We start from the raw sequence: 15,350 nt of genomic DNA, 5'->3' as shown, positions 1-15,350 counted from the left end.
GAGAATATCCATTATGCCTTGCCCATGGGGAGGCGTGACACCACATCTGAAACCTCTGCTTCTGCCATGTGATATAAAATAATTTTAAGTACTAGACAGAAACAGTCCCTGCAACCCTGCAGGTTTAAGGATGAATCATAGTTTCTGCTCTCTGAATTATGTCTCCACCTGCTTTGATTTTTGGGATTGGAACTAGATCTTGGACTAAGAAAGTTGATGCCAACAGCTTGTGAAGCCAGTGCCCATCAAAAAGATGTGGTGGTTTTAAACTGAATGGCCCGTGTCAGTAAGTACTGTTAAGCTAAACACTCCAATGCAGAGACACCATGTACTAATTGAGAGGAAAGAGCAGATGCATAATTCAGGGCTTATACAATGGATTTACTTAGCATAGGTGAGGTTCTAGACTCTGTAATATTTGGTCCAACTGTTCATCAAGCTTAGGACATTTACATATGACCTTCTTCAATCCCTCCTCCCCTCCTGCCCGGCTGAGAAAAATCAATAGTGCTTTGTTGTAGGGTTATGAGAAATTCCAGAAGTGCAAGATAAGCTACTCTCTCGGTTCAAGCCTAATAGCCAATGGAGCTCAAGGGAACCCACAATTACCAGCGCTATAGCTCACTATTTCTGTGTTGTTATGACTTAAGGATATTTTGATGCCAGAAAAAAAATAGTTGCCATCATTTCCAAATTTCTTTCTGCAAGATACTTACATATCATGTCCTGGAAAAGACTTCCTATGAGGCCTGAACTCTTGGATAAATGATATCAAAAAGCCCCCCACCTTTTTCTCCTCCTCCCAACATCTAACAGCAAACTTATTTTTGAAGCAAAAAAAAATGGCAGAAAGTAATTTTAATTAATTTCCAAATTATTTAGAAGAGCCCGTTTCATAGCAAAAAAACGTAACTAAGTTACAACACAATTCAAGCACCTTGTTTGTAGAGTGGGATTCTTCTCTGTTTTACTGTTGTAAAGCCAAAGTAACACCACAGGACTGAATTGTATTACACCAGATTTCCACGAAATAAAGGAGACCGCAGCCCTGCCTGTTGACCTCTGTGGGATTTTTGCCTAAGTGATTATTGCAAGATAAAGCCTTTTGACATAAAGAGGAATGAAACTGAATTTTAAAAGGAAAACGTGTAACAGAAAATGCAAAGCAATTATCTGATTACTAATAGGAAGAGGTACAGAGCCACGATGTATAATGTTCAAGGGATTATCCAGCTTTGAACAATGCTTGCTTAACAGCTGCTACCGAACTGTGGTTTGTGCACTTGGCAGAGAGTTTCATTAATGATAATCTACAGTGTTTACAGCCCATAGGCCTCTAAATATGTTAAGAACCTTTTTTATTTGTATTTTATAATCCTTTTCCCTTATGTTTTATGTTTTTCTTGATATTTTTGAGATCTGAGGAGGTTTATGTTTCAAAATGATTCATTCTGCTCTGACAACCGCAGAGCAAGATTGCAGTAAATGTTCCCTTGTTATCAAGGCTATGTATTTATAAACAGAAAGGAAAACCATCTAAATTCATACCAGGGTTTGGATCACCACCAGCTAATACATTCAGATGCCAATATACAGTGCTCCATTGTTTACATGCGAAAGTAAATGTCAAACAAAGGTGTCTTTGCCAGTTACTAGATATTTCTCAGTCACTCTTTGGACCTGTCAGGTTGCAGCAAATTGAAACTGCCTTATTTTCGACATTGCATTTGACCTGAACTTCATTTAGAAGAATCCTGCAATTATTTTAAAGGTACAGTATTGATTAAGACTTACATTTGCTTTAGAATTTGGTTTTCAAATGTTTCCCTGATCTGCTCTTCATGGCAACACTTAGTTGATATCAGGAAAACAGAACATAACTAAGAATATAACTGCTGTGGAGCAGATTATGTATTATGTAGTATACTAAGAAGAAGATCATGATTCACAAGCCAAGTCACTGAGTCCTGGCTGTAATCATTTTGATACATGGTATTTCAGTGGCCGTGATCCTGTCATGATAAAACCAAAGGAGATTATTGCTTCAAAGCAATTAGCACGGTTAATTTTGACATAGGACAGCACACTTCTCCTTCAGTATTTTCCCCCTCTTTTGTCCTCTCCCCGTTTTTAACATCTGATTGGTGCAAGTTCCCGTTGCGGCTGGTTTCCCGTCTCAGTGATGCTCAGCTGCCAGGAGCCCTCCTGCCAGGCTGCACTCCCTGGGGGATGTGGCAGTGCAAAGAGCTCCCCTCGCCCACAGCAGTACGAACCAGAAACTCTCAGCGATGTGTTATCCTCATTCCAGCTGGTATCACAGGGGCATGAACACCACATCTCAAGCCGCTAGAGGGTTGGGTTTTTTTTTTTTTTTTTTTTTTACACTGGCCCTCCAGCATGCTGACTAGCCTTGCTAAAATGTACACTTGAAAGAAATCCTCTCCCCTCCTGATCACTATTGGTTTCTATAGAAACAAGAAGGAATCTCTGTTCTTCTCTAAATTTTTTCCCCTAATGCTTTTTGCAGTACCGTATGAAACCAATTTTTTTAAGTTTTCTTTTTTTTTTTTTTAAGACTCCACAGCCCTCCATTTATAACCTCATTCATCCAATTAAAGAACAATAGATTAGATAAAAAATGGGCACGGGGTTTAAATTTTAAGCAACTCAGTCCTATGCATTAACTATCTGTGGTCAATCCATCTCTCCTGGGTCATTTTATGACTCAAGCATTTCAAAGTAAATACTTTAAAACAACGGTACATCACAAGAGTTAAAAGGGGTCAAGAGGATATTTACTTAACCACTAGTTGACTTTTTAACTTAGAAATATTTCAGCAGTTACTGTATTTAAGTGAAATCCGTCTCCTCAGCATCCCTCATAAATTACTCTAAAACTCCAGGGTTTCCATCCACATTGTGAGTCACCACCCCAATGGCTGCAACTTCTTATTATTTAGATAACTGTGATGTTTGCTTGCTTTGTTATTGTGCCCTTCTCCAGAGACTGCATTTGCACAGGAATTGCTAAGGCTTGTAAATATTGTATCTGCCTTGTTGTAATCACTAGGCAAATATACTTGCACTCAGTCATATAAAAAAAACTAAGAGCTGTTGAGCCATGAAAAATTTCTCTAACAGAGGTTTGACTTTAAAAAATTAGGAAAGAAAATTTTTACAACAAATAGACTAACAGAGACTACGCCAGCCAGAAGTGAAATCGGTAATACAAAGACATTATTTGGGAACTACTGTTCTCTCCTATCAGAAAAAAGGAAGCAATGATCATTATTCACACCATGATGATGCAATATAATGCTTTTTTATAAAAACAATAACGGGCACTCGGTTTCAGTGCACATAAATAACTTTCTTTTATAGTCAACTCAAATTTACACACACGTTTACTTGGAAAGCTTAATATTCATGCACGCACAAATCACTTACTGTAGGTAGTGAGCTGAACTAAACAGAATAAAGGTTGATTATATTAGGCGATTGCAGATGGGACCAAATTGATTCCTGATGTCGTTATAACACAGCAAAGTGACACACAGGACAGCTTCTGTCCAGCGAGTCTGAAGAAAGCATTCAGTAGAAATACTGGGTTTGCTACTGCTGCTACTGCACCAGCACTGTCTGCTTATTAGCAAAGATGACAATGGGACAATTGTGGAGTTGCAATCTGTGACGTGTTATTTGTTTTCTAATCCTATGTTAGCTTTGGTGCATTTTTGCTTTAAATGAATTAAAATCCCTCTGCAGGTGCTAAGAATATTATGAGAGTTGTAAACTGAACAAAGTGCTGTGTCAGATTCATTCCTGCTTAAACTGTAAGTCAGCACACAATTCTTGGACCACTATATATAACGTTACGACTTTTAGCATCATCTTTGAGGATCTAGCACAATAATGTGCAGGACTGAAGTCACCCCAAAGCCCTTGATGGGTCTGGTTAAGGCTTTTACGCAAAAAGGTATTTTTTTCTCAAAAAGAGAAGGAAAAGAAAAAAGCACTTATTGTATTGTTTCTTTCAATAAATAACGTGTCATATTCTTTAATCTTTTTTCTTGTTACGGTTCAAGATGGCAGCTCCAAATGCAAAATTCCTAATTCAATGTAGAAGAACTGAATAGAGAAACAGGCCAATGTTATATTCTTTGCAAAACAGTCTCATCATAGAAACAGCTGTTCAATATTGATTGTTTTACATTGCCACAGCTAACTTGTCCCATAACTAACATATTTTCAATTTCTTAGAAACATAATTACCAAGTGTTTGCTCCATTGGCGCTAATCGCACTAAAAGTCATCAATTTGCAGAGGTTTTGTTCCATTTTACCATAGAAAAATATTGTGTGTCTACAATGAATCATTTTCAGCATCAAATTTCACTCTGCTTTATAACATTCATGCATTATGACAAAAAAAAACCAAAAGGCAAAGCCAAAAATCAAACAAACAAAAACACCAACAGTCCCAGCACAGGCTGGCACTCCTCAAAGGCTAACATGGGAAAAGATGTATATGACTGGATTGCTTACTCCAGTGCTCAGCAGTCAATGATACACTGATATTAACAAGGATGGAAATATTGAATGCCTGGTGATCTGCCAAAAAAATTGTACGGTACCTACTATGCATTTTCTCTTTCTGTCTCTCCAGGGAGAATGAGCTCTGTACAGCTTCATGCATAGAAACCTATTTTAAGGGATATGCTGGTCGAAGTGGGGGCCTGAAAATTTCATGTCGAGAACCAGGAGAAAAATGTGTGCCACAGCTAAGTTTACTGTCATATCTAGGAAGCATTTAATACATGTGAAACTCAAAGTCAACAGATGTATGGTATAGAAGAGTGCAAGACTTAACATTATTAACTGTTAGTTCAGAAAAGCTCTGTGAAAGTAGGAAATCTCTCTCTGCCAACATTAGACTGGGGGAAGAAAAGCCACTTTATTGAAATTATACAACTTCTAGGAGGAAAGGAAAAAACCAAACAACCAACCCACAACCAAAAAAAACCCAAACCCAAAACTTTACAAGCAGATACTCTTTACTTTGCTAACAGCAGAACGTGCCTTCATTCTTTACCTTATTCCCGGTTTACCCTACATATAACTCCAGGTCCCACTTGCGTGTGGCCATCTCCAGCTCTCCTGAACACAGTTAACTGAACCCACTGCCTATTTGCTGTGACTGCTATTACGAGATTATGTAGCAAAACAAGAATATCCAGTTGTTGGTCATTGATTTATCTATAAAACAGTAACTGTAAAAATGATAGAAGAGGTTCTGTACTAGACAGTCTTGTGAAACAGTTTATTACTTAAGCATTAATGACCCGTTTAGAGGTCTTTACTGGTCAGGTAATGACCAGCTAAAGGAGTTAAGGGCCCGAGGCAAAGCACTCTAATAAAACCCTGCATACAGCATGTGTTTGGTTCCTCCAAATTCTATTAGGAAAGAGAAGCGTAAAGGGTAATGAAAGACATGTCCAGGAGGCACTCATATCAGCCCTCTCATTTTATATTTGGCATAACACACATGGCCTTATTCCAGCGGCACAAATCATTCCTTGTTTATACTACCACCTATCACAGAGAAGAGCAGTAACTACAGCCGAAAATGGCCAGTCATGATGTTAAGGACCCTGTTGCTTTGAGCAAATAAACCTTCCTCCAACTGAAGGAACCAGTCTTACTATTTGAACACCCAGTATCCTTTGCACGGAGAACACGTGTTCAAAAGAAAGAGAAGGGAGCCAATATGCTGCCAGGCATCTCAGCCAGTCCTGCCAGTCCTAAATCCTACTCTAGTAATATTAAGGGCGGAGTGATTAAGTGTGTTCTGTATTCCTATGCAATTCTACTTGAATATGAATGTCCAGTCGCTTTTTACTGTTTGCATTGTGAAGAAAGGCATATTAAAACAGGAGTTTAATATTGATATCTCCTCTCTACAACTAAGACAGAACAGCTGTATATAGATACACACTTGCCAGTAAATTAGAAGCCAAGGCTTGGAACAGTACCCACGGCCTCACTCTTGGCTTCAGAGGCAGGTAAAACATTCAGGCCCACATAACCGCATCTTGCTATTACAGCCCCACAGCATCATTGATTTTGGTCCTGATTTATGGCATCATTTGTTCTTGATAAGAGCCACTTGCCAGCACTACTCAGAAGAAAGTAAAATACGATCTAAGAGTGGAAATTAGAAAGAATACAGGATAACAGACTAAGAACTGCTAGAAAAATGTGCAGAGATTCCTGTATTTGCAGGATGAGACAATCTAGGTACAAGCAAGTTTATTTGCTCAGCATTTATTACCATCTCATCAACAGTAAAACAAGGATAAAGAGCATTCTGATGACTTAGTCAAAAAGTTACTTAATTCCACTGTCGCTCCACTGAGTATAGTATATTTTGAATGTTTATTTTAAAAAACACTCTGTAGTGTTTACATGACTAATTATAATAGCTTCTTTAGAGTATTTCCAATTTTTTGTGTAAACAGCCTTTTAAGCCATGTTCAAGGCTTATTTCAGACCTTAACAATCCTTCAGAGCCATTGCAGCTAATCATATAAATACACATTAAGCTAAATTTAAGTTTAACTCATGTACTGAGTAGAAAAATGGTGGCTTCATACTTATAGCTTCCAATTTTCAAGGTCAAATATCTCAGTGTTTTATTTCAGACCATATGAAGTGATCATAACACAGTCTAGGCATTTACTGAAATTAAATTTCCCAGCAAAAGTGAGCAGAGCAGAAAACATACACAGTATTAAATAGATATGATTATTTCTACAGCTATACACTTTGAAGGGCTAAGGATACAAAAATAAAATTCAGGCCCTAATGAAAAGTTGGTTCTGTGCATGCAGCACAAAGCTTGAATTCAATCCAGAAGATTTATTCATTTTTTTGAGCCAAATTATAAACTTTTGCAACACAGGGTTAACGGCAAAAGTGCTGACACAACAGTAAGTATATGGTGGCGCCTGCAAGCAGCGCTATAATTAATCTAAGTGTACTGTCATTACACTAAACGCTGCTTCTGCAGGATCATTCCAAATCATGAGGCACTTTCTCTCTTTCTCAGATAACATGCAGTTTATTTCCAATCATGTACGTTTTCAGTCGTAGCATGATTTGCTAAAGGAACATTAGGTCTTGAAGCAATATCTTAATCAAATCAGAATTTTCTTCTGTAAAACAAATCTTTGGCTTTTGGAGAATTAGTAACATCTAATGCCTTAGGATAGAGATGTGAAACTGTGAACTGAAATATGCACTGCTGGAGACCATACTCAGCCTCCTTGCTTCTAGCCATTTACAAGTACATCTATCTAACCTCCTACCTACACACCTACACTTTATATGGTCATAAACCACCAATGCAATATCTAAATTACACCCTGAAAACTCCAGGTTTGAAATGGGTTGTATGAAAATTCACCTCATGTGGTTTATTCATTTCTGCAAGAATAGAAGGCTCTGACTCCTTTTGGATGGAACTCATTTAAACAAAGCCCAACAGCAAACACCCATAAATTAAAGCATTATTGGTATTTATGCAAAGAGATACACATAAACTGAGTGAATTCTGTGTAAAAGGCTTTAAAAGAGGAAAGAAGTAGAATCTTGCATATAAAACACTAACTGCATGTACAAAGTTATTCAGTTCTTTTTGAATTAATACTTTGAAATACATCCTACAAGGGGAGAAAAAAAATTGTATCCTTCCTGGAAACTTGTTTATTCACATGCATTTAAGATTTTTTCCCCTACTGCCTCCCACATCCACTGAAGTCATACTGCCTTAATAAACTAAGAAAATATGGGAACAGAATGAAAGTAAGTATTTCACTATATCTATCTGAAGCTAGTAATTTATAATGGATAGACATCTATCCAGAATATATTCACTTTACTTCAACATAAGCTATTTTTGAAGCAATTGTCTGCTTCAGGAACTTTATGACCAAGCTACTATGATTATGTTTACAGAACTAAAATATATATACCAGAATTACTCATTCTTTACTTTTGATATGCAAGTCATTGATTAACGACCAACTGGAATTCTGCAACAGGATTCCTATACTAGCAACATGAACATGGAATCGGTATGCTATATTAATGTAAATCACTTTGTAAAACTGTTACACTCTTCAGTGTAGTGCTATGCAAATTCACATACAGAAACTGAAAAAATACACATTAAAAGTCAATGGCAAGATGAGAAGCCATGGCCCCTGGGCCAGCATCTTATTCAGCATCTTCACCCTTTGCAATCAGCAGAGTTGCACCAGTGAGAACTAGATAAAACATCTTCAGAACAACACGTGTTTAAAAGACACTAACACCATCAAGCAGATGCAGCACAATCATTCACACTAAGACTACTGTGGTGCAAAGTCAAGTTATATTTTTCCACCAATAAATGTATTTCATCTAGTAAACAAAGAATACCGCAGTACGCATACATACACATATATACTCAGAGAAGCCACAAAACATGCCTGATGACTATTCCACATTTCAAGAGTGAATAATGATTACAGACATATGGTCCTAGCCTACAGTGTGTCAAAACCTAGAGCAAAGTAATATTAACAAAGTAATCATACTTATTCTTTCAAATCTAAAGATGGCAGTCCACAAACATTTAAATTTAGCAGTAATTTTGTTCCCGTCCTTGTGTTGGCAGTGGCTTTCTTGCAACTGCACAGGCAGATAGATCGGGAAATTAATTTCCCTCCCTCCCATTCCCACCCCACCTCCCAAAAAAAGAATAAAAAGACAGCATGCTTTCAGCAGGATCACTTGCTTGATCTGACTCACAATGTGACATTCTAAAAACCAGAGCCAGCACAAGGCAGACAGAACAAATGCATAGTTAGGGTAAGACTGGAAGGCAGAACATTTGTCCTGGCAGCCTGTGCATGTGTCAGATTTAAAGTGAATGAAAAAAACCACACCTACTATCAACAGTGTCCAGGCTGAGGATATTTTAAAGATGCTTCAAAAAATACCCAAGGTTCATTATACCCTTTGTCTTTTCAAGCTTTCCAACTATCACCTTTGGAAATCCAAGCTACCTCTGGCTCAGATAACCACATATAAAACGCATCACTGTAACAACTAACAACATTACCATGTCCTCTAGGCCAGGCAGCAGTAGCACATCAGGCTATTACTTTAGAACTGGAATAGCCAAACTATGCCAGCTCCGTTACAGCCTGCAGGCATACCTGTAGTAAGGAAAATTAACTTCAGTAACATCTGCAGAACACGCTCACAAAGTCCACCAATTTACTTGGTGGGATAATTCCCTGAAGTATAGAGACCGCCAGAAAGCTGCTGAAGAAGGACATCTGAGGCCAGTGTCCTAAAATATTCAGAAGAGAGGGGACCAAGGGTGCACTGTCCTCTTTTGACTGAAGGAAGACATCAGCACTACAAGACGAGGCAGTTAAATTGTGTGGAAGGTCCCATTCCACCGCTAGCCACACCTGGGTAACCCTCCTCCACATCACCATGTCACAAGTACACCTGAGAGCAGAGATGGGCACAGCAAGTTTTGGGAGCCAGAGACAGGTTCTCAGATACTGCCTCCACATCTGCTTAATCCGCTTCCACAGTTTTAACATGCTTTCCTCAGCAGCGTGAGAAATCTGCTGAAACCAAAAGCACTGGGAAGCAACTAGTGCTTCAGATGCAAAGCACCCCACCATGGTGTGGACGCCATGGTCACACAGGTCCTGATGAACCTCACAGACAAGGCGTACACTCCCATGTTACTACAGCAGCTCACATTTATCAGCCAAGACTAAAAGCAGTGAACCTGGTTATCTTGTCCAATTCCTACCTGCTAGAAAACATATAAACACTTCAGCCCAAAGACCCAAACAACCCCCTTCAGGTAAATCCCAGGCCACAAGGCTACAGGATCAGACTTACTTCTGGTGCTGTGACTGCGGCATTTTCGGTTGTGTTGTAGCTCATCTTCAGGCAGGTGCATAGAGGCCGGTTTTTCAGGGATACCCTCTCCCAAGCGAGGGCAGCAGGCTCTGTGCCCTCAGGATGCTGACAGCCCCAAAGCCATCCTTTCTCTGTCACCGGGTTATTACAGAAAAGCCACAAAGTACTACAAAGGCAGAAACGTTTTGTTGAGGGTTTTGCTTGTTTTAAAGAAACAAGATGGGGCTCAGATACCTCGCATCAGAAGAGGGCTGTATGCACCAGATCATTAGTGGGCAGATACAACCCTGAGTCAGAGCCTTCTGCCAGCCCTAAAAGGCAGGAGCTCAGACATCACTGTGGATCTTGCATTTGCTAGTGGCTAAATCTAGTGATTAGTCAGCACCGAGAGCTGCTGAATCACTCTTCAAAGGCACCTATCTCCCTGCTTACATCAGCTAGGCAGCCACCGCACTCCACTTAAATAGCCTGGGCTGTGCATCCATAGCCAGTACCCTTTTACTAAGCTTGCACGATACCTAAACCATGGTACAAAACTCTGATCCCTGACCTGCCACAATATACTTGCTAATAAAATAATAATACTGGCATGCACAACAGAGAGATGCATATGATTTTGTACTAGCTGTTCATATAATCTTTCTGATAAAATAATTTGAAATGTAATGCAGTATTTATCTTCTGTCTTAACAATCATGAATATATTTAAACATCTTTTAAAGTTCTTTTAATTCAGATTCTATCTTTCATTATTAATTGTTTGCATATTAATTATTTTGGATTAAATGAATGTAGGCATTGATATTCATAGAAGACAAATGACATACTAAGCAGATGAGACAATTAGCATGAATTACTTCAATAAGCCAGAACTCCCAAAAATCTCTGCATCATTAAAAATTGCCTTTAAGTTCAAAAAAAAACAAAACAAAACACAAAATCACAAGATTAAATCATATTTTATTACTGTGATTCATTAATGTTTTTACTGACCGTGACAGACTTCACCTGGCTAAATCTGAATTCTGTCAACTCTCATCGTAACAAAACCCACTCTTAGAGATAAGGTGCTCTCCACAGGGGCCAAACAAAAGCAAATCAATATTTTCTAGCTAAAGGACAATCTCTGAGTCAAGATCTGTGTGAGGAAAATCTTTAGCCAATTCTTAGAGGAAACTAACTACTTAGAAATACATAATAAGCAATTAAACTTATTGCTTCAGAATTTAACAGGAGTTTTAAAAACAGTGGCAATTATTTTCTCATGCTATCGGATGAAAGTAAGTGCTAGCAGCACTTAAAAATGATGCATGGAACAAAATATTTGTGAAATAAACCAGAAAAACTAATAAAGGAAAACTTCTGCTCCTCAGTGATAAAACCAAACAAAAGGCATGTTGGTGTACAGTGGCTTTGTCCATGACAGAATTTTGGTATTGTTCTAATATCCACTTTGACAGAAAATGGCTGTTAACCCCCGTGTAAAGAATATCTTCGATAATTTTCTTTTTTCTTTCCTTTTTATATCTGAAATCAATTAAACAATAATTAAGAATTGATTGTGGAATGCTTAATCCTGCACATTTGTGCAATTTTTTTTAAATTGAGTTCGGGGTTTTTTTGCTTCTGGGGAGACTTAAATATCATTGAACAAAATCCTCTGGACTTTTCTTACCAAACAGTGGGATTTAAAACAGAGAGGCAAATCCTACTCTCCTTATTTAGAGGAGTGCTCCTATCAAAGTCAACAACACTGCAGCATTCTTTAAAAGCAACAGAGCTTACACTGTATCACCCACTGGAGTCAACAGGAGTGCCAGGAGAATGATAAACAGAGCTATGTTTCAGAAGTACTTTAACACCTAAACAGAGACAAATTAGAAACACTTAGGGGAGGTGTGTATAAGTAAGGTTAATACAATTCCACGGAATGTCGCAGTTCAGTTCAGATCTCCAATCTGTCCACTCAGAGTATGGCAAAAAGTCAATATATGTATTTCAAGAACTATCAGTAACTTTCCCACTAAATCCTGGCTGTACTACAAAATGGGAATCTTCCAAAAGACGCAGGTTACATCAAACACACAGAAACATCTAATCTGTCTGTACTTGAAGGCTGTGAAAAGGACCTCATCTGACCACGAGAGGGAGAATTGACTCTTACACATTGTTTATTCACATATATTTTCATCTCAAACCAAGCTCACAAGGAGTGCATTTCTGCAGTTCAGTATACTGTGGTGACCCACCCCACAGCACTGAGATCTCTGCCTACACATGCTTAAGAGAGGAGGGAACAAAACCAAACCACAGAACCTCTCTTTTATTGAGGGATGTTGAAGCCAAGTCAGGAATGGTGAGGTCACCAGGGACACACCATTTGAAGACAAGCAGGGTCTGAGTTTTCATAAGGATCTTAGGAAAGACTCAGGAATGCTCTGAGATTTTTACAGATTCAGCCGTGCTTTGTGTTTTTCACCTCAAAATAAGATATTGGTGTACACACTTGGTGCTACCTACTTCCGTAGTCCCACTTCACACGTGCTGGTGGTGCTCCAAAGACTGTACAGGTGGCTGTACACATCTTCACATAGGTTTTAGACCCTGGGGTTATCTCCTAACACTCCTCTTAGTTTGGATTTTGCCTACTCAAAAGTCTCCTACTCCTCATATGGGAGACAGCAACAATTATGACCAGAGCCTCACAAAAATTTAGGAAGGCCCTGATGACAGAGTATTTTCCATGAAGAATGTGGGACGCTGAAACCTAATCTTTTCCTCAAGTCTACAGACCCAGAGTTTGCTGATAACCCCTTTCAGGCCCACTTTAAAGTTCATCTATTTTTTGGCCGCTGGGGAAGTCACAGACTGAGGGATGTATGAGGCTGTCGTGAGAGGTTTATGTTTATTACATTTATTGCTGCTGATAGCAATAACTAAGAGCAGTCCCTGCTGTACAGGACTTTGCAGATCTGCAATAAGTTCTTATGTTCTGGTTGTGTTTCAGCGCTTGGAGAAGTGCAGAGTAATGGAAGTAAATAAATAAATTACAACATGTGGGGTTTTTTTTCACCCAGCTTCAAAACACAGCCCTATTCCTCATTTCTCAGGATCAACCATTACTCATGCTCACTCCTGAGGACTGGCTTTATTTACAAAAGAACTCATAACCATATGACATAAAGTCTATCTCAAAGCCTCCCTATGTTATTTGTGACTAGAATAATCACAGACCATCTATGAGAAATGTGAGGCAGTATTAAGTATAGAGCATATTTTGGTTGTTGTCCAGGATGTCTGGACCTTTTACTGTACTCAAATATATTATGCTAATCTCCAGCCAGTGAAAGGAGATGGGAAGAAACCTCTGTTGAAGCAAAGAACATCACAGCAGATGTGACTGGGTCCCAAACCTTACTTATCAGCAGACGGATCTGGAAACCCCATCCCAAACCAACAGCAGTTTCTTAATCTACTGATGTGTAATGAACAGCTACTGATCTCACCATCAAAACAACAATACATGATTTACATTCGGGTCCTTCCGAGGCATGCAGTTATTTTTCTCCCTGGGATTTTGAATGCCTTTTTCTTTTCAGAACATGGCTAAAATCTAATCCTACACAGGGAAACTACTTACAAAAGCCAGCTTGTATCTGACATGCAACAGCAATATGGGAACACCTGAGCCACATTTACTATGCCATCGCAGCTGCGACAAAATTAACGAGCTGACCTATCTGACAAGGGATTCAAAACAAACTTTCTCTGCACAATAGCGAAAGCTTTGTTCAGAAATAGGTCTATTTAGATTATTTCATATTATAGAGTTATATATACTTAAGGATAGGAGAGGGCATTTTGAAACCCAAGACACAGAAAACCAATTGCTTTTAAATTACTATGCCATGGCTGTACTGAACCTAGGAAAACCAGAGCTCACCAGCCCGTTTTCCAAGTGTGTGGAGAAACCAGCTGTAACTACATTATCCTGTGTGATGCTGCAAAGAAGCACCTTAAAAACATAGAAGTATACTGTACACACGTGATAATACACATGCCATACACCATGCATATATGTATACATAATACTTATACATATCTCCTGCATTATCATACAGCATATAAACTAAACAATATCAGCACCTACAAAGGTGTGTATACGCACATATGCACAGCTATATATGAGTTCTCTCAAGCCTGAGAAGTCATCCTAGCACACAACTCAGGACGTGTTTATGGACAGTGTATCCTAGATAAAAGTGCAGAATACATTCAACAGTGGCGGAGCCGGTATGTCCACAAAGCTCTCAGGGAGGGCAGGGCAGTGGGGCTGGCACACGTCCTCCTTGTCCCTGCAGCAGGGTATGCAGGACAGGGCTGGAAGGCACAACAACCGCTCCAATTCCCTGATCAAAGGGTTTGTTCATAGGCAAAAGGGGAAAGGTCCCGCCCCGAATGGCTGCCAGCACTGACACAGCAGTATCGTTTTATTTAGGCAAGTACTTTTTGGAAGCTCAAAAATCTGCAAATAAGTTTTAGTGAGTTTGGTAAGTCCTGCTGAAAGCAGAAGTTCTCAATGAACCAGTAACGCCAGCCAGTGATACCAGAAAATACCGATGCCAGCACTTCTGATAAGCGGGTTAACCTGTAATGCTTCAACTGCTATCCTTGGTGTCACTAACCGCTTCATCCTGAGTGTAATTGACTCCAGGGGAAAACAAAAGAGGGGATTTTGTTTTGTTTTGACAAATACACTGCAAGGCACCACACTAAGGTGCCAAAGGCTACTTTGTATTTACAATGCTGATGATACGCACAACTCAGAAGTTTCCTGACCTCAAGTACAAACACAACATGAAAGGTGATATATCAAACTGACACTATCACAGCTAGGAAAAAAAAAAAAAGAAAAGAAAAACACCTCAGATTTATACCACAGTATTTATGCCTAGTATGAATACTAACATCAAGCTATGCAGGCTTTGTTATATCACTGCTTAAAAATTCTGTGATACAGCACAAGGGCAAAATAGTCCAGAACCAAATAGAAAGTGTTTCCAAACATAAAATTATAGGAAGAAGAGAAGAAATCTGATGCATCTGGAAAGGAACTTTAAGTCCACAGAAGTAACAGCACATTCAGGCCTCCATTACCCTCCCTTCATCTTCGTGCCTCATCTTACCTCCAACCTGCAGGCTGCCAGCACCCCTCTATTTATTGTTCCTACACCTTTTTTTTCCACCATACCCTTATGCATGTGCGAGCCCTATCCCTGGAACAGTATTCAAAGGATTTCAAGCAAACCCTTAAAACATGCACCTTCCAGAAAGTGTCTGAACCTCAGGCCTCTTAAT

General features: G+C 39.1%; 1 protein-coding gene across 4 annotated transcripts in view; it reads right to left on the bottom strand.

Moving 5' to 3' along the window:
• The window catches only part of AFF2 (ALF transcription elongation factor 2), a 416,447-nt gene that overhangs the window by 302,841 nt on the left and 98,256 nt on the right, over nucleotides 1-15,350 (bottom strand). Inside the window, exon 1 of one of the 4 annotated variants that reach the window (XM_063345682.1) lies at nucleotides 9,972-10,130. The exons of the other annotated variants lie outside the window; for them this stretch is intronic. Within the exon in view, the coding sequence (XP_063201752.1) occupies nucleotides 9,972-9,994 (23 nt within the window). The 5' untranslated portion in view covers nucleotides 9,995-10,130. Of the gene's footprint in view, nucleotides 1-9,971; nucleotides 10,131-15,350 lie in introns of those variants that run through there. 4 annotated transcript variants of the gene reach the window in all.

This window comes from Chroicocephalus ridibundus, chromosome 9, assembly GCF_963924245.1.
Source record: "Chroicocephalus ridibundus chromosome 9, bChrRid1.1, whole genome shotgun sequence".
NCBI classification, from domain to species: domain Eukaryota; kingdom Metazoa; phylum Chordata; class Aves; order Charadriiformes; family Laridae; genus Chroicocephalus; species Chroicocephalus ridibundus.
The sequence above is the reverse complement of the archived record's forward strand: the minus strand, read 5'-3'. Positions and strand labels throughout refer to the sequence as shown.